Below are 24,129 nucleotides of genomic sequence, written 5' to 3' on the forward strand. Positions count from 1 at the left end.
GATGGAAGCAAAATCCGCAACGATTCGTGATTATATGGCGGCGGTACAGTTGATGAGGGGGAGGGGCTCTGGCGCAGCGTCTGGGGTGATGGACGGGTCGAGCTGCAGCAGCAGGGCTTTGGGTTAAAGATAATATGAGGTGACAGGGTAATTTAAGCGATTCGCATAATATGCCGAGTGCAACGGTAGGTAAGGCAATAGGACAGGTGGGCGGCTTTGAGAGATATGAGCAGAACACAACAGATTCAAAAGTGTGACAAGGGTGAAGCAGTGAGTGTGTGTTGGTGGAGGAGCCGAGAGGAAGGCTGATGATGATGGACTACTGCTATTTGAAATGTGACAAGATACACGCAGCACATTGAAGCAGACAATATCAGGCAGTGGACGACTACTTGTGGTAATCTGGTGAATGGGTGTGGGAATGAGGACAGCGGTTGTCCCATTACGAGCGGAGCCATCATTCATGTCATGGTGCTGATCGCGAGTTGATGCGGCAGACTTGGTGATCGGGGACGGAGAGAGGGGGGGTGGGAATAGAAACGGAACTTGGGGAGAATTGCGTAGGGGTCTGATAGTCCGTTGATCGGTAAAGACTCTCAGCGCCCAGGGGCCTGAAAGGCATACCCTACTGCGGCTCATCTGGAGCTAAAATGTTTCCTCACAGGCGTCAGGCATAGATTGCAACCATTGAGTAAATAGCGTGGGCCAATGTGAGAACGACTGACAGACCCAGATATGGTTCCCACTTCAAAATCAGGCCATTTGACCCCCCGAAAGAGAGAACTCAAACAGGGTTGGTAAAGGTGTTCGATGGACGATGGACGATGGACAATTACATCAACAAGCTGCAGAGGGTACACAGGTTGCAGTACACTTTGCTGGAGGGGGGCCCATGTGGACGGTTCGCAGACCTCCATTAACCTTGTCCTACGAGTGTCCCACAGGGGAGTGGGAGGACCACGGGGTGAGCAATGATGGCGATGGGCGTCATGGTTGGATGGATGCACTGATAGGTGTCGGAGGGGCTAAGAGCTGCCTAACAGGTAAGAACCTGTGTGGTACTGTAAAGTGATGGAAACCCCAAGAGATGGTCGGCCCAGTGTTAGGGTCCTGTCAGGGTCTCTGGGGGACGGCGTTCATGTCTTGGATCGGTGTCTCGGTAGCGTCTTTTTCGGTTTGTCAGTGCTTGTCTTGTTGATTGGGGGAAGCCCCTCGCGTCGCCACTCTGCAACAGACCGACCCCCTCCAAGAGGACAAGGGGGGTCTACCGAACGCGGCACCTTTAGTGGGCTACGTAAGAAGTTGGAACGTAGATTTGTGCGGTGTTCGAGCAAAATCCGATGCTCAGATTTGCGTTTTCCTCAGCGATCACAGCGATCGCCACAACGGCTTTCCCACTACCGCAATTTGCATGGGCCCCTGCAAGCCCCCTCTCTTCTTCACTCCGATTGGAATGAGCTTTCTCTCTCTCTATCTCTGTCTTTCTGTTTGATTTTTGTTTCTCTCTCTGGCAATGCCAATGGTGTGTTTTGCTGGAGAAATTCGGATTAGATCCATCCTATTTTCCGATTTACCGTGCATCTTACGCCCATCGTAGACATTGACCCTGTTTGACAGGCTGCAGCTCCCCCGTCTCGAAGTAAATCATTCTTTGCTTTTCTTCGTCATTGTTCAAGGAAGAGCTTCCGGCAAATCAACCTTGAAATGAAGCGTCCTTTAAAGTAGAGGGCCAGCTATGGCCGGTCTGGGCGATGGCTTTGCCCTGGCCGACCGATTATAATCGTACCGCTGGCGTGATGCGTGCTGACAGCTCTCGTTCATGCCGAGGAGCTGCTACATCGAGATAGAATTCTGCTCGATCCCTCTAATGGCCCGGGAGCTTTGCCGGGCCTTACTTCGCTTAGAAGGGAGGTCTACTACCTTGTAGACTTGGGTCTCGAATGCCTGCCCAGGCTTCGATAAAAGCAGCCAGGAATTGAGGGAGGAGCAGGTGAAGGATGAAGATGTTGAGAGCGGCCAAGTCAAGCACGAGGCGCTCGGTGGAGGATCGTGTTGACTTTGCTGGATGATTACGCATCAGTTGCGTGTCCCGATGGGAGCTGTTAAGCCTTTTCGGGTACGGTTCGACCCGACGATGGCCTCATTCAAACCGTCTCCCATCCCACCCATGTCTCTCTCTCCCTAATTGTGGTTCCCGATTCTGAGGCCCCCGGAAAGGCGTCCTCCATCGCATCGCATACGAATCCACAATCCGCATTCACCGGTGTGCCTCGCTTGCCTACCGAAGCCGAGAGTCAATCGGTGTGCAGGTGGCATGCAACTGCTGTGCTGACTGGGCCAAAATTCGATAGATTAACGTTGGGACTTGGGCTTTCAATCGAACACATTCCCTGCTTGAGGCTGACCCTGGCATCGACAAACCGTCTGCGGATGTTCCAACCAACAAGAATCCACTGACGCCCGAGCCCCCCCTCGTTTCGACTGACCTGGGAGGTAAGGCATGGGGAAGAAAACATGCTGTGGGCTTAGCGTGTTCATCGGATATGGCCCCGTTGCGATGGGTGCAAGGAAAATCGATTAGAGGACAGACGGGTTCTGGACCTCTGGGGGCTGACACACATCGAGAAAACGTGTGGCATCGTGGCTGCTCCTTTAAGGATCACGATGAGCTGCCCAGGTGGTGACAGGTGTGGGGGAGTTTGTTGTGAACAATGTACGTAGTGTTACGCAGTACATGTAATCACGATCGAGACGTACTACGTAGTAATACGGGAATGGGCAGCGGGGCCACTACGTATGCGCCTATGGGATGTGTTCGATCTATGCTTCTTTTGCCCGTAGCCGCTAACGCGATTTGGCACATTCTGCAACTTCGCTTCCAGTTTGCTGGCATGTTTGCCCATTTTCATCGGAGTCAATTCCGCTCGATTCATTAATTTCTTTCGATCTCTATTGTTGACTGTCATCAGATGGTAATCATTTCTGTAGGCATTTCTCTACAATGATCGCCATTGGTCTACGGAACTACAACTCAACCGGCTTAATATGCAAAGTCTTCCCAGGCAACATCTTCCCCTTCCAACCAGCCATTTAACGTCTTCAACATGGCTGGGCCGGTGCATAGAAAGTACTTCTTTCCGGTTCCTTTCACGTCACCTTCTTCTATCCGTCTCCTTTCCACGGCTGCACCGAGGGCTTCGGCGTCTTTGATCAGGGCATCTTCCGTCTCACCCACCCGGCCGGTGACGAACACCCTGGTCAACTTGGCAAGCCCATCGATTCGGTCCAGAACCTCCTTGACGAACTTCAAGTCCTCCCCTTTGACACTCCACAACACCTTCAACCCGGTCCCAGAGTTTATCACCCCTTCGGCCTGAGCCATCAACGGCGTGATACCAACGCCAGCCGCAACGAAGACTTCGTCACCAGCTGATTTCCCCATCCTGAACGCTTCTTCACCACCGAAGCCGAGCACAGGTACCTCCAGCGGCACCCGTAGGTTCCACCTCCACAAGAACCCTGTGGCAGGCCCCTTCTTCCTCGCCGTGATCTCCAACTTCTGCCCTCCTCCGAAAGTGTTGGATATGGTAAAGGTCCTCACGAAGTCATCGTTCAAGCTTTGCGGCTCGTCGTCTCGCATATGACTCCAGCCGACGTCAAGCTCCGGTGCAAAATCCAACGTGACGTACTGTCCCGGTTCCCACCGCCCCGCAGGCTCCAGGCCGAAAGTAAAGCGCGCGATAGTGGGCGTGATGATCTCACGGTTGATCAGAGTAGCCGTACCTGCTGCTCCTGCCGATGATGCCCCAGGCTGCGTCTGCTCGGTGAAAAGGTGACGAACAGGCGGGTTGTAGGGTGACGGTTCCAGCGGGGCGCCGACGAATGGGAGTCCGGATTGGACGAAGACGGCCGAGGTCACGGTGATCTTGATCGCGAGCTTGGTGCGCGGCAGATAAGCTGCAGCTTCCTGTCCCACGAGGATCGAAGCCGTTCCCGTAAGCTTTCTTTGGTTAGCCTATTTTTTCCGTAGACTTTTTTAAAGATAGGGAAGAACACCTACGTAGAGGACATCGGACGTGTCAAAGTCCGGTATCGCGACGCCCACTTTAGGATTGGCCTTGAGGTTACCCAAAGTCTGGTAGAGCCTGTTCCCAGAGACTGGTGCCATCTGTCAGTAACGCTTTCAAGTATAACAGATGGGGGGGGGGGGGGATGAGAACTTACATTCAGGGTAAATGATCTCTACCCCGTCATCATCGTTCCTGATGACTCTCACGAACCCTTTGGAGCCACCGCGGTGATTCGTATCCATAGTCTCGCCGTAACTGCTGGACAGGAATAACATATCGGCCTGCCCAACCGCCGCGATAGCGTTATCAGACAGTGGCAGCCCCCTCTCCACCTTCCCCTTCACCACCGCCTCCCTCTCCCTAACATCCTTCTTGTTGAGGTACTTGGGGCAGTTGCCAAGGCTCTCGTCAACCTTGACAGCGATCTGCAGCTCACCCCCTCCGTTGCCGTCCACCGTCGTAACAGCGCCGGCAATCATCTTCCCCGCAATTTTGACCCGGTCCCTGGTCCTCAAATCGATCGCGAGCCCCGAAACCGTCTTCCCTTCGCCCCCGGGGCCGGGCTGCACCACCTCGCCCTCCTTGATCTCCCTCTCCTCTCCGCCCCAAAGGGCCCGGATGACAGGGTCATCAACGACGTCAACTTTGCTCCGGACGCCCAGGACGTCCTCGGCAACAGGTCGCGCAACGGCGCCGGCGTCGCCGCCCCACAACGTCGTCCACGGCCGGCCATCTCCGTCGAGCGTGCCGAGCGCGAGCAGCGGGGCCGCCGCGACACGGTAGCCGTATGACGCCGGGAGCCCCGCGGCCGTCGGGTAGCGTTGCAGCGGGACCTTGAGCAGCTCGTGCACTGCTATCTCGCCTTCGTGCCACTCCGCTGTGAGCACCGGCATTTTTGTTGTGAATGCGGAGGAAAAGAGGCTGTCTTGCGGTAGTATATGTGATGCGAAGAGGCTTGTGAGGAGTAACGAGTAATTCATGTGCGGTTGCTTTCCTTTTTTTCTGCACAAACTCCCCTCCCCGATTGACCTGCTGTTCCTCTTTAATAGATGCGCTGCCGTACCTATACCAAATTACCCATTTACCAAAAAAAAAAAAAAAAAAACCATAGGAAATTGGTTGGACTGAGGCGAAAGACCGAGTAATGCAACAAGACGCATGTTGCTTATTAATAAGGGGATTGACAATGTGGGAGCTCGGGATTTGAGAGTTTCTGGACATGCAAAAGTGACAAATCATCCATCCAAAGGGCGCGCTGGCGGGCACGCCATGTCAAGCGAATGTCGAGATGCGGCCCCCCCTCCCTTCCCACCTCCCACTCCGGCGGTAACAAAAAGGTTCCCTAGCGCCTTCCGGGGTCTGTCGCATTGACAATCAAGGCTGACGCCCCGCTTACATATCCCCAAAAATTTCCCCGGGGGCCCTGCAGCGCGATGGCGGGGGGGAGAGAGAGAGTCGCAAGGTCACTAAAAGAGGTATTGGATCGTCATCAAAAGATGCCAAGTTTGGATTTGACTAATAGTACAACAAAGTTTCCTGTTTCTCTTTCTCTTTTTTCGGTCGTGAACAACGGTCCTTCCGAGTGGCTTCTTATTTTTTGACGCCGCACGGGGATTGCGTCCTGTTTCCTAATAGTACATGAGATCGGGTAAAAGTGTGAAAAGAAAATCGAGGGGGTATCGAAAGGATGGTAGAAGTCGTGAAGAAGAGTCGAGTCCAGATCTTGGCCTTGAGCCAAGTCTGCCATAAATCCAGGGGAGAGGCCCGGAGGCGGGCCCATATGGACTGTGATGGAATGGTAGAAACCCTTTCGTGCAAAAGTTGGGGCGTCTTCCAACGCAAAAAGCTGACGCCCACGAATCGTTAAAACATTATGAAAAGAAAATGCTGTTGAACCTAACCCAATGCTCCTCTATGAACACCAAAAAGACGCCGGGCAGCCCTAGTATCGTGGGTCTCTTTGAGACTCGATGTCGTCGTTGTAGCCATAGCCTTGGTTGCGCGGGGGAGGTCGCTGGCTTTGCGAGGTTCCCGGCCGGGCGAAGTAGTCCTCCTGCGGTCGGGGAGGCATGGGTGCCGTCATGTTCCGCATGGGGGGATTCGGCGGGCCGCGCTGAGGGATCGGGCCAGTAGCGCTCCGTTGAGGGTTGTACGGCTGGTAGGCCTGGTACGAGGAGCCGTTGAGCGGGCCAGGGCCAGGGCCCGGGCCGGGGCCGCGTGGAGGCGCTCCAGACCGCGTCGAGTACATCGAAGGCGCTGGGCTGGCCCGCCCGTTGGACTGGCTGGAGTAATCGTCGTAGGTGCCCCTGGGAGCAGGCGAGGCGCGACCACCCTGGTACGGGTTTTGGGGCGGCCTTGGCTGGTTGTAGCTGTCCATAGTCATGGTACGAGCGGTCGGAGACCGGACCGGGGGCGGGAAGGGGGGCATGGTATCCGGAGAGTAGGTCGCGGGACTCTCCGAGAAGCCGCCAGCACGCATCGAACTTTGTGAGTTGGTGTGCACATGTGACAGCTGGGGCCGGAAACTCCTTTGAGAATTGGAAGTTCCCGGTCGTACAGGCGGGGGGTAGTTGTTTAGATCCAACTGAGGTAAAGTGGGAGCAGGCGAAGCGGAACGCTGGTAGCCCATGTCCGCAGCACTGTTCACAAGAGGAGCGCGCGAGGAATAGCTGGTGGTCGAAGTGGTAGTGCCCATTCTGGATGGCATGGGCGGCCGCTTCTGGTCCATGGCGCCGAGCTCGATGCTTCCAGGGGTTCCAGGACGAGACTCGTACGCAGGGAGGGTTGTGAAAGTGTCGCTGCGGCCAATCATTGGCATTTGAGTGAGCTTGTCCGGGTCTCCCATGTCGGGGAGTGTTGGGAGAGTCGCCTGTCGTTCAGGGGCTAGCTTCTCGCCGTTCTTCCGCGCTGCTTTCATCTCTGCTTTCTTTCGATCCGTTTCCTGTTTTGCTAATGCCTTGTTGACCTTGGCAGTCACGATCTTGGTGAGGGCCTTGTTGACCTTTCGTTCGCAGTATCCGGTGAGACCACCATCGGCTCTAGGGATCCAGTGGAAAAGGAAGAAAACGTAGAACAGGACAGCCAAGATGAGATAGAGAGCGGAAAAGACCCAAATGACAAGGGTGAAAAGCATACCAGACAAGATCAAGGCCTGCTGGTAGTCTTCCGTGGCGAGCTGTCTTATCTTTTCAAAGAACCCCAACAGTGAACCTCCAACATCCGCTTCGTGGACGGCAAGCTTGGCGTCATAGACGGACTTTAGCGTAAGGGCGTTGACAACCTGACGGGGACCGGAACACACGATAACCCGGATCCAGGCTGCTCATGTCAGTATATGCCTCGATAATCCGGCAAGGGTGCTTACATTGAAAGCTGAAGTAGGTGAAGAGGGCGATATACTCGGCACCCTTTTTGCTCTTAGTGAGCTCGGCGAAAACCAGGAAACGTCTCCAACCCTGTCCCTTACCCATACGGAGACTTTCAAGACGGACGGCGATGGTGTCGAGATAACATTCGGCGACGTTTCCTCGCTTCATAACGCGCATAGCCCTGAACTGCTCAAAGGCGAGGTTGACAAAGGAAGCGATGATGGAGATGGAGAAGATCCATTTCGAGATCTTGAAGTCGATGGCAGGGTCAATTTCGGAGGACCATCGGTCAAAGGCGAGCAGGTTGATGGCAGTGAACATATCAACGCCGTAGACGGCCACTGAGATCAGTAGCATGAGCCAGAGGTAGAAGTAGGCGAAAGGAGTGAGGCATCCTCGGGACCGGAAGTCGTTCAGACTCTGCGTAATTTGGTTAGTAGCATTCAACACCCACGCCTGCGATGGCAACCTACGATGTAGTCCCACTTCTGTTCGGCCTTGTACTCAATGTCTTTCCGACGATGGCTGAGGCAACCCATCTTGAACTATGGGCAATTGGTGATGACGGATAAACGGTATCGGATAAATCTCGACGCAGTCGAGTCGAGAAAATGTAGAAATGAAAATTGTCGACGGCCAACTGGGACCTGTATCGTAAATGAGAGTGAGGATGATACCGCAAATCCGGACCTGCCGTCAGCACACGTCGTTACTCGCCCGCGAAGTAATCGACTGTGCTCTTTCGTTGACGATCAGAAGAGAAGAGTCGATACCAGAGACGAGATGATGGTCAAGAGTAAAAAGATGAGTTTGAATGAGAGGGAGAACGGAATGTGGGTCGAGCGTCGGAAGGGCTGACTTTGCGAGACAAGAGTTCGGACCGCCTACAGTCACGAAGACATAGTCGAGCGACCGGGCGTTTGAGGGTGGATCAAGATGGGAGAGACGAGGGGGAAAAAGGGTAGCAATAATGTGAGGGCAGCAAGGCAAGGCGATTCAGCTCCGGCTGTCAATCATTCAATCGGCCTTGTCCGGTATGCGACAAACAAGACACAGGGAAGGCGGAATGCAAGGCGGTGTTGACAGCGTTTTGGGCAGTGATTTTTCTCGAGGTGAAGAGCCGCGTTTGATCGGCCGGTGCTGGTTGCAAGGCTGAGTATCAGGATGTCGAAAAGGGTAGAGGTATGATACAATGTGGACAGTAGCGAATGATCGGACGGGGGTGCAATGGATCGAATCGAGAATGAGCGACGAGACGAGGCGAGAATGAGTGGACGACGTGAATTTTTCACGCGATATGAGAATGCTGTCGGTCGAGAAAAGGTTGAATACTCCTCTTGAGGCCCAGGACGGCTTCCCAAAACTAGAGAAAGGAAAGGAATTTTCGAGGGTGCCAGTGTGTGTAAGAGGCACTGAGAGTATCGACGTGAACGTGACGGGGTCGAGTGAGAGGGGAGTGGAGGCCTTGAAGAGGGATCTGCGAGAGGGGGGGTCAGAGGGTCAGAGGGTCAAGACATGACAAGACGGTGCTAAGGCGGAAGGAAAAGGGGGGCTTTTTGGTGGTAACGTCCAATAATCTCCTCCCGTTGGGAATTCGCAACGACAGGCCCCTGGAAGGCCCCTTGAAGGTCCCCCAAGGGTAGAGGGCACCGGTGGGCTGTTTGGCGGTTTAGAGCATCTGAAGCGTGTGTGGAGCGATAGCGACAGAAGCGCGGTCTTTAACGCAGGTACGATGCCACTAATAGATAGAAGAGGATTAGCGCTCCATCAGAGCGTTTGAGGTCCCATTTCCCCATCCAATTGTCGCCTTTGGTTGGCCAGGGTCACATATAGGGTTGATTAAGGGCCCCCACATTGCGTTCCTCCCCCCTGTTGTCATCTTTCTCTCACTTTGGCCGCCCGCATCGACCCTCTCCCAAGTTACAATGTACTACGTAAAGATTCTGCTCTCTGACTGGACCAGCACCCTCTCTCACTCTCTGTTTGAGACGGCTACGTCGTTCGAGATTGAGCAAGGCCACAGGATTTGCGGCCTCGTCTTTACAGCCGCGCCTAACACGCGCCCGATTATCATCTAGCCAACCATTATACCAAGTCCTGCGCTTCTCGAAGCGATGGCATGGCAAGCAGAGAGACAGAGTGCCCGGTTGGTTGCATTGTTTCGACCATCCTGAAGCAGCGCGCGCTGGTCGCTTACTACTCCAAGGGGGCAACGTCAGCTTTTTCCCAAAGCTAATAGCGCCCGTCGTCAAATTGAGATCCTTCGCCTAAATGATAGGCTTTCCATGTGGCTTGACCACCGAACACCACCACATTCATACATTGCCGTCGGGTGCCGAACGGTTGACTCGGCTGGCTGCCTCTTGTCTCTCTGCCTCTCTATCTCTACTAATTTACCTCACACTTACTCGCCATCGTTTGTGCTTGTCACAATCAGAATGGATACTCCACGCACTAACTACTAAAATAAACCGGGCATCCCGTCTCAACTCGCCGCAGTTCTGCTCAACGTTGCCTCCGGGATTGTCTCGATGAAACGCGCTTCCCTTGAACGTACCACGGTATGCATGATGTCGAGCACCCGGGAACGTCATCCGGGGTACCAAATCGGCTTCACAGTTGTGCTCCTCTGCTTCCGACATGGCCCATGCGCCACTTTCGCATTGATTGAGCCTTGTCCGCCGATGTCATTCGACTTGGTCAGCTAGTCCGCATGGTCCCTACAGTGGCTGTTGCCTCTCTCCTCCCTTCCCAAGCCCTCCCAGGTAACGGTCAACGTCCAACAGGGCTCAGAGCCCTTACAAAACAGCGTGAAGGGAGACGCTGCAAACACACTACTAGTACGGATCAGACGGCAGGTCTTGGCCAACATGACCCGGCTCGAAAATTGGGCACCTCCCGCTTTGGGAAACACGACATTTCGCTTTCTATTAGCCAATCTTCCTTTCTCTCTCTCTCTCTCTCTCTCTCTCTTTTTTTTTTTTTTTTAAGACGGGGGAGGGCACGTGGATCACCCCGGGCATTCGGCTATCTTTATTGCCAGTCTAATCTTGTTGAGACAAGACCGACAAAGAACCAGCGGCGGATATACTAGCAGAGGCAATGTTTCTAGGAACTCCGCGGTCCTTGCTTGCGCCAAGCAATTGGACCATGGTCGTGGATGCTTGTGTCGTTTCTCGAGTGGTCAGCGCCGAAGTCTTGGTAAGGGATCGTGGCTGCTTCGTAGTTCGTCCGACCGCCGTTAGATGTTTCTGTTTCTCCCTCCCTGGAGTACCGCCCGCGATTGAGGAGAATCCAACGGGAATTGACACTAAATACGGAGGAGGCGCACTGCTCAACCGCTTCCGGAATGCCAAGGCAGAAAGCCGTTGAATAGAAGACGACAATGTCTGAGCTGTCTTTGTTGTGATGCAAGAGCCTTTAATGCAGTGGAAGTGGGTGCATTCATGGCCAGGAGTGCTTTGAAGCCATCGCACTGCGTTTTGAAGAATGCTCATTCATCAAGATGGTCTGCTTTGAAGGCATCAGAACCCATCCTGATGCTACAAATTCGACTTGTACCCAGCGCTCTACGTGCGCTTTCCCAATGGCTAAACTCTTCTCTGTCAAGCTATTCTTGTTGATTGCACCATAATGGAGGACCAAGATCACCCCCAGCCGGTCTTCCAACTCGTCAAGAAAGTACAGGAAAACATCTGGCTTGCGAGAAGAATAGCTCAGCACATAGGATATGCCGATGGCGAAGAGTTCATCGCCCGCAAGGTAGATGACTTTGACGAGTACTACGACGCTGGCAAATATGCACTGGGCTTCACGACCAAGAAACAGCGCCAAATCAAGGGGCTGATGGACCTGCTCTACGAATGCAACTTTGGCCGTAACGTGTCGCACATCTTGAACCATGAAAACATCATTTCCCTTGCCGGCTATCTCCGCCAGCAGCCCTTCCATTCTCAGGTTCAAGCAACAGAGGACTACCTCATCTGGGACATTTGTGACGCCGGCAATCTGGAGCTCCTCTTTGCAGATCGACATTCGGAGCGCGAACCCGACTGCTTTCTACCCGAGTCACTCTGCTGGCACGTCCTCACGTCGATCCTGCGCGCCCTCGTCTGGCTCCATGACGGCCACCGCCAGCAAGTAAACTGGGAGACGGGCGAGGTGCAGTGGGTCAGGACAGACATGGAATGGATGCCGATCCTGCACCGCGGCATCAGCGGCCAGTCTGTCTTCTTCCAGCACTCGCGTGGCCAGGAGACGTACGGTGTATGCAAGCTGGGCAAGTTCGGCAGAGTTTTCGTCTCTGGCATCCCGGCGCGGCGGGAGGCGACGTATTCTGGAGAGAAGCCTGTCCCAAATAGCGAGGGCTTCCCTCTGGCGCCCAGGCAAGGCCATATGGAGCTGCATGAGATGAGGAAGCAATGGAATGAGTACATTGTGACCGGAGAGAAGGTTAGTTTAGGCGTCGACCATCAGAGCAATTGCTAACAGTCGTAGAGCAAACGCCTGTACACCATCAGCGACGACCACTGGGCCCTTGGTGCCGTACTTTTTCGCATGATGGCCGGCTTCCCCCTCCCGAGCCTCGATGGCTGCCAGGCGTGCGGTTGCGTCCACATACGGCGTTGTCTGAACATCCAATGCATCGGAGGTGACGATCACCTCGGGCGCGGTTGTGAGCACCCCAACATCCTGGGCTGCAAGTGTGTCGAACCGTGCGACGACCAGACGGACATTCACATCGACGAGACTTTGATGCGGATGGGATACTCCAAGTACCTCAAGCTTGCTGTGCGGCTGCTCCTGGACTACGACCTCTTGACGCCGGCGGCGGGCTCGCAGCATCTTAGCGACGAGATTGAGGTGTTATACCAAAAATGGCGGAACAAGACGGAAGAAGGAAGAGAGTACGTGGACGTATTGGACGACCTCAGGGGCAAGTTCTTTTCGCTGAACGGGATGGACGACATGATGGAGTAGATTGTGGCCTCCTGTGGCCCTTACCTCCATAGCACGAACATCCAAATACCAATGGCTTTGGGATTGGGTTAAATAACCCGTTGATGATAATTTAGATGGCGTTCATCATGGTCCTTCGGATCCATCATGTGATAACATCGCCGCAAAATGTACAGAGGACGTTACTCCGGAGCAATCTGTGCCGATCACTAAACCAGCCTAATATGTCGCCGTGACAGACACATTCCGTCCCCACAGCTGCCATGTCAATACTGCAGTGAATGGTGCCCACTAGAGTCCTTGCTAGGCTAGTTAGAAAAAGGTACGTACCGCAGCTATGGTGCCCCGCTGTCGCCCAATTTCCCATCTGCGTGAGGCTGCTATTGCTCCAGCTCCGATTCAGATTGCGGACAGTGGACCAAACCTCGAACCTCAACCCACCACAACCTCGACTTAGCAGCTCAGGGCCAGCTCCAGCTTCAGCTTCTGAAGCTCCGACGCAACCACTTTTGATTGACGAATCGCGTCTCTCATTCATTTAAGCCAGACTGAACCAAGCCAATTCACACAAAGGCAAAAAAGGCAATCACACATACATATCTATATATACAAATCGTCATCAGATTTGTTGGTCATCGACCCACCATCCCAATCCGGGCTCCCTCTTCAACCCTCCTCCTCTTTTCCGATCCCGAAGCTCTCCCATTCGGACTCCTCGCATCGACGTCACGGGATTAAAACCCAGAACATCCCAAAATGTCCTTCAATCAACCAACCCCGCCGCTCCTTCTAACGAAACGCCTTACGACCTTCCTGAACGCGAATCTCAACTCGCACCTTCACACGGCGCTCCTTGCCACCCCATCCGGCCGCCTGCTCGCCCACGCCTCCCCGCACCCCGTCTCGCTGCTTCGTACCCAGTCGACAGTCGCATCGTCCCTTTTCGCTCTGCACGCCTCCACGGCCCCGGACATCCCCGAAGCCCTGCCGACATCCCACTCCTCGCCCCCGGCGTCCGCCACAAACGCGAGCAGTCTGACGACGGCTCCCGGCCTGGCTACCCAGGCCCCCGAGGGCACGAAGCCGCTTACGATAACGGTACAGCTCGCGGCCGGCGTTGTGGTTATTAGACGGCTGAAATGCGGTCTGCTCTTCGTCTGCATTGGACCTCTGGCGGAACATATCGATGCTGCCGGCGGTGACTCGGCGGTGCACCACCATCTCTCTCACCATGGACATAACGGCGAGAGGTCCGGTGTTGCTACGCCGAACCAGTTGCCTGCCTCCCCGTCAGAGGCAGATAGTGTGCTGAGCGTCGGCGGGATCACGACGGCGAGTTTGGGCAGTGTTGGAAGCGTCAACACGGCTGGTGTGGTTGTCATGAGGCGGCATGCCGAGGAGCTGGCCAAGTGGCTTGATGATAAGCTGGGCAGTCTGAGGGTCCCCGAGGAGGGGGTTGGGGTGGAGTAAATATTTGAAAACAGAACAGAGGGTTTAGGATTGGCTGGGCTGGGCTGGGCTGTGCTGGGCTGGACTTGAGAGGAGCACTGCGTTTGCATGATGGTTTGTATGTTAAGGGTCATTTCAACGACGGACTGAGGAGGACAGGGAGAGAGAGCGCGCTGGAAGCATCAAAGGCGTATACAGGCGTTGGGAAGATACCACGGCCAAACAAGTATCATCTTCTTCGATCATATCCTGTTCCAGGGCATTTAGGGAACAGGGGGGGAGGGCTTTACTGTTGATTATTAGAATCTCACAAAGACTCATCATTTCATTATGAATAAGTAAAAAAAAGATGATCATTTCGCTGTTTGTGTGATGCTGGGTAACGGCTCTATGGATATACTGCTCGTCCCTCCCATGAAGAGGAAAGAAGAAAAAAAAAACCCCCCCGATAAAGAAAACACCATCCATCTCCCATGGTACGCCTGCAGCCCTCCATCACTCTCTTTTCCTTTTTGTTAATAGAGTCACCACGTTTAATCACCACCCCAAGAAAAAAACGAACCATATAAACGCCAATACGCAGCAAGTAGAACTGCGCCCAAAGTTAGTTATCCAGAGCCTCCCGACTTAATTTTTTCCATCCCAAGAACGTGAATTACGCAAATCACTCGATGCTCATCCGCATCATGCCGTCACTGGTATCGACCATGCCCTGAAACCCGACTCTTCCCTTGTTGCCATTCACCCGGCCGTTGCCGTTGGGGTTGCTCCCCGGCGTGCCGCCCAGACTGCCCGACTCGCTGCCGCCGCGGTCGCCGCTGTTACTGCCGGGCCGTGACCCCCACGGCGCCACGTCGCGCTGCATGGGGCTTTGCATGATGGGCGAGTTGTGCACACTCATGCCTGGGCTGACGGCGCGGCGCTTGAAGCTAACGGGGTCGAAATCGTCCTCCCTTCGGCGCTTGCTGTTAATACGCCGCGTGATTTCCGCCGCGCTGGGTGCTGGTTGGGGGCCCTGCGCGAGGAGTGGCGTGTCACCCTTTTGAGACTCGCCGCTGCTGGCTGCCATAGCGAAACCTGCCGTCGGTCCGAGGGATGGCGAGTCCATGGATATGTCCTCGCTCATGCCAGACGAAGAGCCACGGGGCAGGCCAGTTTGGGGCGGCGGTGTTGTGCGTGTGCCGATGCTACTCGATTCGGAAAAGGTGTCCCAAAACTTGGTGCCCTTGGAGTTCTTGAGTGCTTGTTGCTTGAAGCTGCTTGATAACGTCATCGCGGAGTCGGAAATCATGCTTTCTGGAATGTCATCCAGTGAAGCTTCCTGTGTACCGAGATTCGGTGATGAGTGAGCTGTTGAGGCTGGTGGTGGACGGGGCGGCTCGAGGTCCACGTCGCTTTCGCGTACTTGGCGCACAACTTCGGCCTCGCGCCGCGTTTCCATCTCTACGGGTGCGCCTTCCTCGAAAAGAGCTGCCCTGATACGTGCAAAGTTCTTCGTTTTAGGCTAAGTCACAATTAGGACACACGTCGGTCAGAACAGGAGTAGGAAGTCGACTCACTAGTAAGTTTCCGCGACGGGTTACCACGCGTTTCATAACGGTAGTTCGTTGCCCGTCGCGACTGGGAGTTGTGAGGATGCCATCGATGTTATCTCCCCTCTCCTCCTCGCTCCCAGATATGTGGAGCTGGTTTGCCTGCCAGCTGATGCTCTCCCTCCGGTTGTGAGCCGAGACGTCTTTTGACATGTTGCTGGGCGGTGACTTAGAGAGCCCAGCCATAGTGGAGGGGTTGAACCCGAGGCCCAGAGGGGGCTTGTGTTTCTTCCTCTGTTGTTTCCTCGGTCGCTGCCTCTGCTGGAAGCTCATCAGACTGTTCATCGCAGGAGATCCTCCCCCCATCCACGGCCCGCCGGGAAGATGCGCCCCAACCGACGATAGAGACTTGTTCGCTTGCGGCGTTCCGATGTATGGCTCATCCATGTCCTCGTCCATCAGGTCATCGTTGTCGGAAGAGGATGAAGAATCGGATCCCAGCGGGTGGTTCGCACTGCCCAGGGAGCTCGAGACTGTCATGCGCTCGTGATTGCCCATCATTGACCACAAAGAGGTCGTCGTTTGCTCCGCCTGGCCGTAGTCGTTGCTCCTCCTTCCCGGGATGTTCATCCCTCTGCCTCCGATCGTGGGGGACGAGTCGGGCGACGACTCCGCAAGGGTCGAGTGGTGCAGGCTGGTCGCGGCACGGGAGAAATCGAGACCGCGCGAGCGACGTGGAAGGATATGCGTGGGGCTTGCGTAGATCTGGGAGTGGTCGAGCTTCGGGGACAGCGGTGCTGGTTTGGTGAAGACGGCGGACGAAGAGGAGGGAGAGTTGGCAGGCATCTGCAGCGAGAGGCCGCGGAGGGGAAACTCGGATCGGTGGGGAGTCACGGGAGGTGCAGCTGTCGCCACCGGTCCCGTGTTCCCGATATGGCTGTCGTCCTTGGAGGTGTTGCGCTCGGCAATGTGCGGCGAGGGCGAAAGCTTTGAGGGCGTCCCGCCGTCCGACATGGAGCGCGTCTTGGACAAGGGCGAGCGTCCCAAGGCGAGGCGCTGCGGTGTGGTTCCCACGTTCCCGACGATGTCGACATCCCTATCGTCGTCCATGATGGCAGATTCTTCGTACTCCATATCTCTCATTACCATGGCACGATCCATGGCGGCAAATGTTTGGTCGAGAGGCCAGTCTCTCGACGGATGGGGAATTATATCCGGCAATAGGTGGGTTCAGCGGTGGACCGTTCGGTTGGGGGTTCGTTGATTCTCGCGATTACGGCGCTAGCGAGTTCATTGAAATTTCGACGAAAAAGTTGAATCAAATGAAATTACCCATGGTGGAATGTCTATACGCCCGGTTGGGTGGAGGAAATAGTGAAGACGCAATAACCTCATAGACAGTATGGTATTATTGGGGAGGTCCAAAAGGTAGTTAAGCGCAGACTGACGAGGCGGGCGGGCGTTGCAAGGGTTGGACGCGCCGAGATTAGATAGGGCACCATTTGCAGTGAAGCTTGGCGGGTGACGCTGAGGCTCTTTAAACAGGCGTCACCAAGCACCATGTACCTGGGCGCCTAGGGTGGGTGCACCGGTACTTTGGGCCGGCGCTGAACGCTCCTCTTCTGGATCGTTTTTGTTTCGATCCACAGCGGGCATAGGTGCACACACTGTACTGTTGGTCCCCACAACGGCCCCCAAAACGTCGTGGAGCACAGCTTTAAAATTAGCGCCTACAAAGACTGACTCTTGTGCAGGGGAAGAAGGTTATTGAGAGCTGTTGCTTCTTGGCCTCGACATGCTCCAAGACCGTAGGCTGCTCTGTTCGCATAGTGCAGACTGGGTTACATAAGCCACTTTGGTCATGTTCTATCGAGGGTGAGCGTTTCAAGTACACACAGAGACAACCTTCTTCTCGGGCTAACCTCTGTTAGTAGCTGTGACATCGGACGAAGGTAATTTACCCATTGGATAACATGTCAGAAACTAATGGTGGGAGATCCAAATTGATAGAGCATCAATGGGGTCAGCCCTGTTGTCGTCGCTACTCTCGGCCGACATTGTTCTAAGTATAAGCTTAAGATGATGCTACATCTTCTTGGGCTGGCCGACGGTTCTGGATCAGTTGCGCCGCACCGCGTGTAAGCCACGGCAGCTACTTTGGGGTCCATATCGGAGGGAGACATTTGGAAGCCGAGCCGAGTGTCGGAAGAACGAGACACCAAAGCGTTGACGGTGGTGAAACCTGTTCTTCAGGAGTCGCCTTGCGGCCAGTTGCCTTAGCAAAAAGAAAGCCATATTCGAGAAGAATGCGCACAGGCGTGATGCCAACAACAACAAGTACGCGACAGTGCCACCCTCCATGACGCGTCGAGGAGATACGATGGGAAGCAAGTGGCCTGGTATGAGGACTAGAGTGTCTGGTGCTACACCCTTATCTCCATCCGATTAAAGTCCGGAAAACCCACCATGACTAAGAAAGATGCTGCAGTCGGAGAGATTTCGAGCCGCAAGCGACAAACACCGAGCCAGCAGATGAGTCACGCCCCCGAGCTCCCAACAATAGGGCATGCCGTAGATTGGGCCTTGGGCAAGCCACCGAATGTGCTTGCAGTCGTGGCCTGCGCTGGGACCCCGGAACCTACAATCCTAGAGGTCCCATAGCTGACAAAGCGAGAGGGATTCCCAGCAATTTGGTGTCGTTGACGTCGTGAATCCTAAAGAAGGATAACCCCAAGTGCGAGTGCCGATGGGCGAACTGACCAATCATCCGGGCCGGCTTTGTGTCAGTCGGACATGTTTACTCGCCGACCTCCGAGAGAAACCGACCGACCAGCACATTTCCCTCCCTAACCCGGTTCCATACCACATGGCAGCAGCCTAGTAGACCCTCAGGGAGGTGCCACATGCTGCAGGAGTCGTAAACCTTTTTTCCAAGAACGATCATGGGGCCCTGGCTCGTTCAGCCTCCTCTGGGCTAAAGTATCCCACTCATATGCATTGAGCAGAGATGTAACCGTGGTGACTTTGATGTAGTCATCATCGAACCTCGTCATCTTGGCCAGCTTGTCATCGAACAGATTTCCTTTTTTCTTTTCTTTCGTCTGAGTGGGCTTCCCCCTCCCCTGCTCCAGTTTCGTCCGCACCATCGTCCGCCCACTAGCCCTTCTATCCACCAACCCAAACGAAGACAAGCTCGAGCTAAATGCTGATTGCTTTGGTTGAGTAGGCTAGTTTATCCCTGTGGCTTGCAAGGCATGTCTAGATCGGGGTGGGTATCCTCGGTAGTCCGCGTCGCTATCCGACAGGATGGATGTTGCACTTGGGAAATTTCACGACACTCAGATGTTGTGTGTAAGACGAGCTTGTGCTAATGGTTAAGTATCTGCCTGCGGCCTCGCCTTCTCTTTCTTCGTTTTCGTCTCATCTGCACTCTCATTCCATCGGGTTAAGCCCTTCTTTGTCCACGGCTTGACAGTAGATCTCGGCGTAGATTCTTTCACCTCTGTCGCTTCTTCACTTAAAGTGAAACCTCCCTTACACCCTTGTTTACACTCTCCAACATTTTCGTCGCCCACCCACCCATTGGGAAGAAAACGTTACCATGGATACGAAGCATCACGACGAGAAGCCTGGCGATGCCACTTCGGCCGACCCTTCGATCCTCACTGAGAAGCATCCTCGCGATGCCAATGCCACCGATGTCGAGACCAACAGTAAGAAAGGTGAATCAACTCACCAATCTACCGATGACGACATCGACTACCCCAAGGGCCTGAAGCTCGTCCTCATTATTGCCTCGCTCTGCCTCGCCGTCTTCCTGGTAGCCCTCGACCAAACCATCATCGCCCCGGCCCTCGGCGCCATTACCTCAGAGTATGGCAGCGTCAAGGACATTGGGTGGTACGGCTCGTCGTATCTCTTGACCACCACCGCTCTGCAACCCATGTATGGCACCATTTACAAGCTCTTCAGCATCAAGTACTCGTACCTCACCGCCATCTTCATCTTTGAAGTTGGTTCTCTGGTATGTGCCTTGGCTCCTACTTCGACCGCCTTCATCGTCGGCCGTGCTATTGCCGGCATTGGCACCGCAGGCTTGTTCTCCGGTTCGATTGTCATTCTCAGCTACACAATGCCTCTTGAGAAGCGCCCGCTGGCGTTTGGACTCATCGGCGGCATGTGGGGTGTTGCTTCTGTTGCTGGTCCCTTGCTAGGAGGCGTATTCACGGAAAAGGCGACCTGGCGGTGGTGTTTCTACATCAACCTGCCCATCGGTGGCGTCGCCATGGTTTTCATCTTCTTCCTGCTTCACCTCAACCGCAAGAACAACCCTGATGGGAAGACGCTTGTCCAGCGCCTCATGCAGCTCGACCTTATCGGCACTGCCATCTTCATCCCCGCCATTATCTGCCTGCTCCTTGCTTTGCAATGGGGTGGCGCCGAGTACCCCTGGAACAGCTCCAAGGTCATTGGTCTCTTTGTCGGTTTCGGCCTCATGATCATCATTTTCATCGGAGTCCAGCTGTGGCAGGGCGACAAGGGAACTCTGCCTCCATTTCTCTTCAAGAATCGCAACGTGGTGTGCGCCATGCTCTTCGCCTGCTTCTTTGGAGCTGCATTCTTCCCTCTCATCTTCTATCTTTGTAAGTCAATCAGAACGAGCCGGGATGTTTCAGATCACTAACAAACGGCAGCCCTCTATTTCCAGGCTATCCAGGGCGTAAGTGCGGTACAAGCGGGCATCAAGATCTTGCCCCTACTGCTGGCCACCGTCGTCGCTAGCATGGCCAGCGGTGCTCTCATCTCAGTCATCGGCTATTATAGCGCCATCATCTTGCCATCCCTCGTTCTTTTCTCCGTCGGCTCAGGCATGATTACAACGTTCGACCTCGACACACCCATGCGCGAGTGGTTCGGTTACCAGGTCCTCGCTGGGCTTGGTATTGGTGCGGGCTTCCAAATCGGTGTTCTCGTCGTTCAGACCGTTCTGCCTCTCGAGGACGTCCCCGTCGCTACGGCCTGTGTGCAGTTCTTCCAGGCATTTGGCGGTGCCATCATGATTGCCGTCGCCCAGAACCTGTTCCAGACGGGTCTCGTCAACGGAATCACCAGCCGCGTGCCGGATCTCGACCCTTCGATTTTCGTCAACGCCGGCGCCGACCAGGTCCGCAACATTCTGACGCAGATGGGACGTTCCGACGCGATTCCTGCGGTATTGGAGGCATACATGGTGGGCTTGAGACACACGTACTACGTCACTGTAGCCTGCGCTGCGGCCGCGTTTGTCGTCTGTCTGGGCTTGCAGTGGAAGAGCGTCAAGAAGGAGGGCAAGGGGACCCCGGCTGTCGCCGTTTAATCGAAAAGAATTTTTATGTGTACGATATGCGTTTGGATGTGATTAGAGGATACCCGGGCTGGCTCTCAACTCTCAGCTTAGACTAGAAAGTGTAATATCGACTTGGCAAGTTGATGATTAATGTAATGATATTCCGTCCAACCGCCTCTGCCCTCAAAAGCCTATAATGCTAGTCTTTAAACCGTACGCGTAGTACTTAAATGCAGCGCCTCATATGCAAACATGTAAAAGTCAAGTCACTGGGTATCATCCGGCGGGAGGTCCCATCCCCTCTTCCTCCCTTTCCCCTTCCCATCCTCAGCCGCCGGCCTTTGCTCTCCACCGACAAACCGCAAAACCCATTCCCACACCCTCCTCGTCTTGGCTAACTGCGGGTGCACGGCACTTCCGCCGCTGTCGCCCGACCCCAAGTCTCGCCGGCGATAATACCCGCCTTCGTCATCCTCACCCATCTTCCGACGATACAGCACCGTAGTCCGCGTTAGCCCCTTCCGCAGGCTCTGCCCGTACACCTTCCCCCTGAAGACGTGCAGCGCGACGTTTTGCATGAGAACGACGTCCTGTCTTCGAAGCTGCGAGGGCAAGGTGGCGCCGGGCGTGCTCTTGGCGCTGGCGGGTACCCAGAAAGTGACTCCGAACCCGGCGCGCGTGTCGTCGCCTACGAGCACCTCGACGAGGGCAAGCTCGGTGCCCCAGCGCGTCGTGATGCTCCGCGGCGCCGAGACGGATATTACGCCGGCGATGAGGTTCACCGTCACCGTCTGCGGCGCGAGGCGGAGGAGGTCCGGGCCGGTCGGGATGTCTTCTAGGTCGCTTAGGTGGTGTGACGTCGTGAGTGGCGGTCTGATGCTCAGCGTCGTGTCCTGAAAGGAGGAGTCTGTGGTGGTGGTGGTGGTGGTGGTCATGAAAGAGTCCGCAGCAGTTGTCTCAAACGACTGCGTGTCGGGCGGTGGCCTGCCGGTATGGGATTGCGAGGGGAGGGGAAGTTGGGATGAGGGTAGGTCATGGTGGAGTGCGAGGGAGTGATCGTAGAACTGCGAGAGGAGTTCCTGGGAGGCGGCGACGCTCTGCTGGGAGTCTACGTCTAGCGAGAGGCTGAAGAAGTGTGCTGGCGGTCTAAAGTCAGAGGGGAGGCCGTGGTGTTGAGAGAAGCCTGTGACGAGGGGGGCCCGGTGGAAGGGGAGTGAGCGCCATGCCGGGGCGGCAGCGGCAGGCGTTGATGTGGGGTGGGGTGCCGGCGGGGTGGAGAGGAGGAGGTCCGGGGAGGACCAATCGGCCTCCGGGGCGCCGGCGAAGATTAAGACACGGGGCATGCAGGGCCGGGGCCTGTGTCTGTTGTATCGGGGGATGGATGCTTGTCCCGGGAATGGTTTGTGGAGTGCGCGTGTGAGTGTGGGTGCTGGAAAAGAGTGGGTGGGGGTTAAACCCAGCGGGGTAGATTTGCTCTCACTCAAGTACCCAGGGTAATCGGTATAATCTGGAGTGCATTTATCAATGGTCTAGATGTTAACGGACAAAATGAACAGATGAAAAAGTTCACGAGTCAATATGATCAGACAGAGTTACATCAGATGGAAAGTCAATTCATTAGTTGATGAAGCCACGGGTGGCTTAATATGTCTTTGCAATATAGCCCTGTTCTTTAAGGAATGGTCATTTAATACACCAGTTCCTTAACCGTTCCCGAAGCCAACTGCCGTTGAGGCCTGTTCCAGGGGCTCTGTGATTAGTGTTGCCGTGGAACTACGCTGAAGGGCCGGGGCTTGCTGCCGCTGGGACCTCGGCATCTCCACACCCCAGATTCTCCCCCCATGTCGCAATGCCGGCCTTTCAACCTCCACTTACTCATGAGCTGTAAACACTCTCATGAGCCGTTTCTTCAATTTCACTGTCCGTACTCCGGAAAGGGTTGTTCAATCTCATAAACTACCTTAACGCAGTCCGGTTTCTGAGATTCGTTGTTCACAAACGACGTCGTTTTGAATTGGTCTGCCCTTACAGAGAGGCCAGCCTAATCATGTCGCCCTCTTCTGTTTTCCACATCAAAGAACACATACTCGACGCCTCGCACATTCGCGAATTCCCCCGCGCCCTCGCAAACTCTCAAGATGATGTCCTCAAAGTGGCTGTGAAGGAGTACATCCCCAAGGATAACCCGAACCCGCAGCCCGGAGATGTGACTATCATCGGCGCGCACGCAAACGGCTTCCCCAAGGTAACCCAACCCATCTTTCAATTCTCATGAACCCGATCACTCAAATCATAAGCCTCCCCAAAGTTATGTTATTTAATATTGACATAGCCAGGAACTCTACGAAGCCCTCTGGGAGGACCTCCACGCGGAGTCCAAAGTCCAGAACTTCCGCATCCGCTCCATCATCATCGCCGACGCCGCCTGGCAAGCTGCCTCTTCCATCCTAAACGAGGGCAAACTCGGCAACGACCCCGGCTGGTTCGACTACCCGCGCGACATAACCCACATCATCAACACCCTCCGCCCGCCGCGACCCATCATCGGCGTAGGCCACTCCTTCGGCGGCAACGCCATCGTCAACGTAGGCCTCGTCAACCCGCGCCTCTTCTCCGCCGTCATCCTCCTCGACCCCGTCATCTCCAAGTGGTCGTCCAACGCAAAGGGCAGCATCAGCCAGTCACCCGCGGCCGCGTCCGCTTCAAGACGAGACATTTGGCCGTCTAGAGACGAAGCGAAAAATGCCTTCCTCAAGAGCCCGTTCTACCGCGCCTGGGACCAGAGAGTCTTTGAATCATGGGTCAAGTACGGCTTGAGAGACGTGCCGACGCAGCTGTACCCTGAAGCCGGCAAGGGCGTCACGTTGACGACGACGAAGCACCAGGAAGTCTTCACCTTCTTCCGTCCCAGCTGGGACGCCTACGACGAGACGGGCCGCGAAGTCATCCGCCCTGACCTCGTGCCCGATCTCGACACCTCGCTGAACGAGAGGTACTACACATACCCGCTGTACCGACCGGAGGGCGCCAGCACACTCGCGCGTCTGCCGAACCTGCGCCCTGGGGTGCTGTACGTCTTCGGCGGAACCAGTGACCTGTCCACCCCGGAACTGCGGGAAGAGAAGATGCGGCTTACGGGGACGGGAGCAGGCGGTAGTGGCGGCGTGGCGAGAGGTCGCGTGAAGGAGATTACGTTGCCGGAGGCGGGACACCTGTTCCCCATGGAAATCCCCGGTCTGAGCGCGCGGTTGACCGGGGAGTGGATTGTCAAGGGGCTTGGGGAGTGGAGGCGGGAGCAGGAGGACTACGAGTCGTGGACACGGTTGAGCGCCAAGGAGAAGACGACGCTTTCGGAAGAGTGGATGAAGAGAATTGGACGGCCAGAGCGGCCACCCAAAGCCAAAATGTGAGAAGTTAGTTCTCAG

The 24,129-nt window shown here is 55.2% G+C and overlaps 8 protein-coding genes across 8 annotated transcripts; 4 read left to right on the top strand and 4 right to left on the bottom strand.

Annotated features, from left to right (window-relative positions):
• Positions 1-3,040: 3,040 nt before the first annotated feature.
• On the bottom strand, positions 3,041-5,050 carry CTRU02_204646 (oxidoreductase; the record flags this gene model as incomplete). The annotated part of the gene is made up of 3 exons (XM_036721121.1): positions 3,041-4,000; positions 4,061-4,158; positions 4,225-5,050. The coding sequence occupies 3 exons, from the start codon at positions 5,048-5,050 to the stop codon at positions 3,041-3,043; spliced, it is 1,884 nt and encodes a 627-aa protein (XP_036587105.1).
• Positions 5,051-6,012: 962 nt separating this feature from the next.
• On the bottom strand, positions 6,013-7,795 carry CTRU02_204647 (pheromone-regulated membrane protein; the record flags this gene model as incomplete). The annotated part of the gene is made up of 2 exons (XM_036721122.2): positions 6,013-7,388; positions 7,435-7,795. 2 exons carry the CDS (start codon positions 7,793-7,795, stop codon positions 6,013-6,015), a joined length of 1,737 nt encoding a protein of 578 aa, XP_036587106.2.
• Positions 7,796-11,071: 3,276 nt separating this feature from the next.
• On the top strand, positions 11,072-12,418 carry CTRU02_204648 (G2-specific serine threonine protein kinase; the record flags this gene model as incomplete). Its single annotated transcript, XM_036721123.1, has 2 exons — positions 11,072-11,890; positions 11,936-12,418. The coding sequence occupies 2 exons, from the start codon at positions 11,072-11,074 to the stop codon at positions 12,416-12,418; spliced, it is 1,302 nt and encodes a 433-aa protein (XP_036587107.1).
• Positions 12,419-13,153: 735 nt separating this feature from the next.
• On the top strand, positions 13,154-13,867 carry CTRU02_204649 (uncharacterized protein; the record flags this gene model as incomplete). Its single annotated transcript, XM_036721124.1, has 1 exon — positions 13,154-13,867. The coding sequence occupies one exon, from the start codon at positions 13,154-13,156 to the stop codon at positions 13,865-13,867; it is 714 nt and encodes a 237-aa protein (XP_036587108.1).
• A 643-nt stretch (positions 13,868-14,510) lies between these two features.
• CTRU02_204650 (uncharacterized protein) lies at positions 14,511-16,539 on the bottom strand (the record flags this gene model as incomplete). The annotated part of the gene is made up of 2 exons (XM_036721125.1): positions 14,511-15,350; positions 15,406-16,539. The coding sequence occupies 2 exons, from the start codon at positions 16,537-16,539 to the stop codon at positions 14,511-14,513; spliced, it is 1,974 nt and encodes a 657-aa protein (XP_036587109.1).
• A 2,440-nt stretch (positions 16,540-18,979) lies between these two features.
• Positions 18,980-20,734, top strand: CTRU02_204651 (MFS toxin efflux pump; the record flags this gene model as incomplete). The annotated part of the gene is made up of 2 exons (XM_036721126.1): positions 18,980-20,021; positions 20,073-20,734. 2 exons carry the CDS (start codon positions 18,980-18,982, stop codon positions 20,732-20,734), a joined length of 1,704 nt encoding a protein of 567 aa, XP_036587110.1.
• Positions 20,735-20,970: 236 nt separating this feature from the next.
• Positions 20,971-22,047, bottom strand: CTRU02_204652 (uncharacterized protein; the record flags this gene model as incomplete). The annotated part of the gene is made up of 1 exon (XM_036721127.1): positions 20,971-22,047. The coding sequence occupies one exon, from the start codon at positions 22,045-22,047 to the stop codon at positions 20,971-20,973; it is 1,077 nt and encodes a 358-aa protein (XP_036587111.1).
• Positions 22,048-22,751: 704 nt separating this feature from the next.
• Positions 22,752-24,114, top strand: CTRU02_204653 (toxin biosynthesis; the record flags this gene model as incomplete). The annotated part of the gene is made up of 2 exons (XM_036721129.1): positions 22,752-22,949; positions 23,041-24,114. 2 exons carry the CDS (start codon positions 22,752-22,754, stop codon positions 24,112-24,114), a joined length of 1,272 nt encoding a protein of 423 aa, XP_036587112.1.
• Positions 24,115-24,129: the final 15 nt, after the last annotated feature.

This window comes from Colletotrichum truncatum (genome assembly GCF_014235925.2).
Source record: "Colletotrichum truncatum strain CMES1059 chromosome Unknown Contig_0002, whole genome shotgun sequence".
In the NCBI taxonomy this organism is placed as follows: Eukaryota; Fungi; Ascomycota; class Sordariomycetes; order Glomerellales; family Glomerellaceae; genus Colletotrichum; species Colletotrichum truncatum.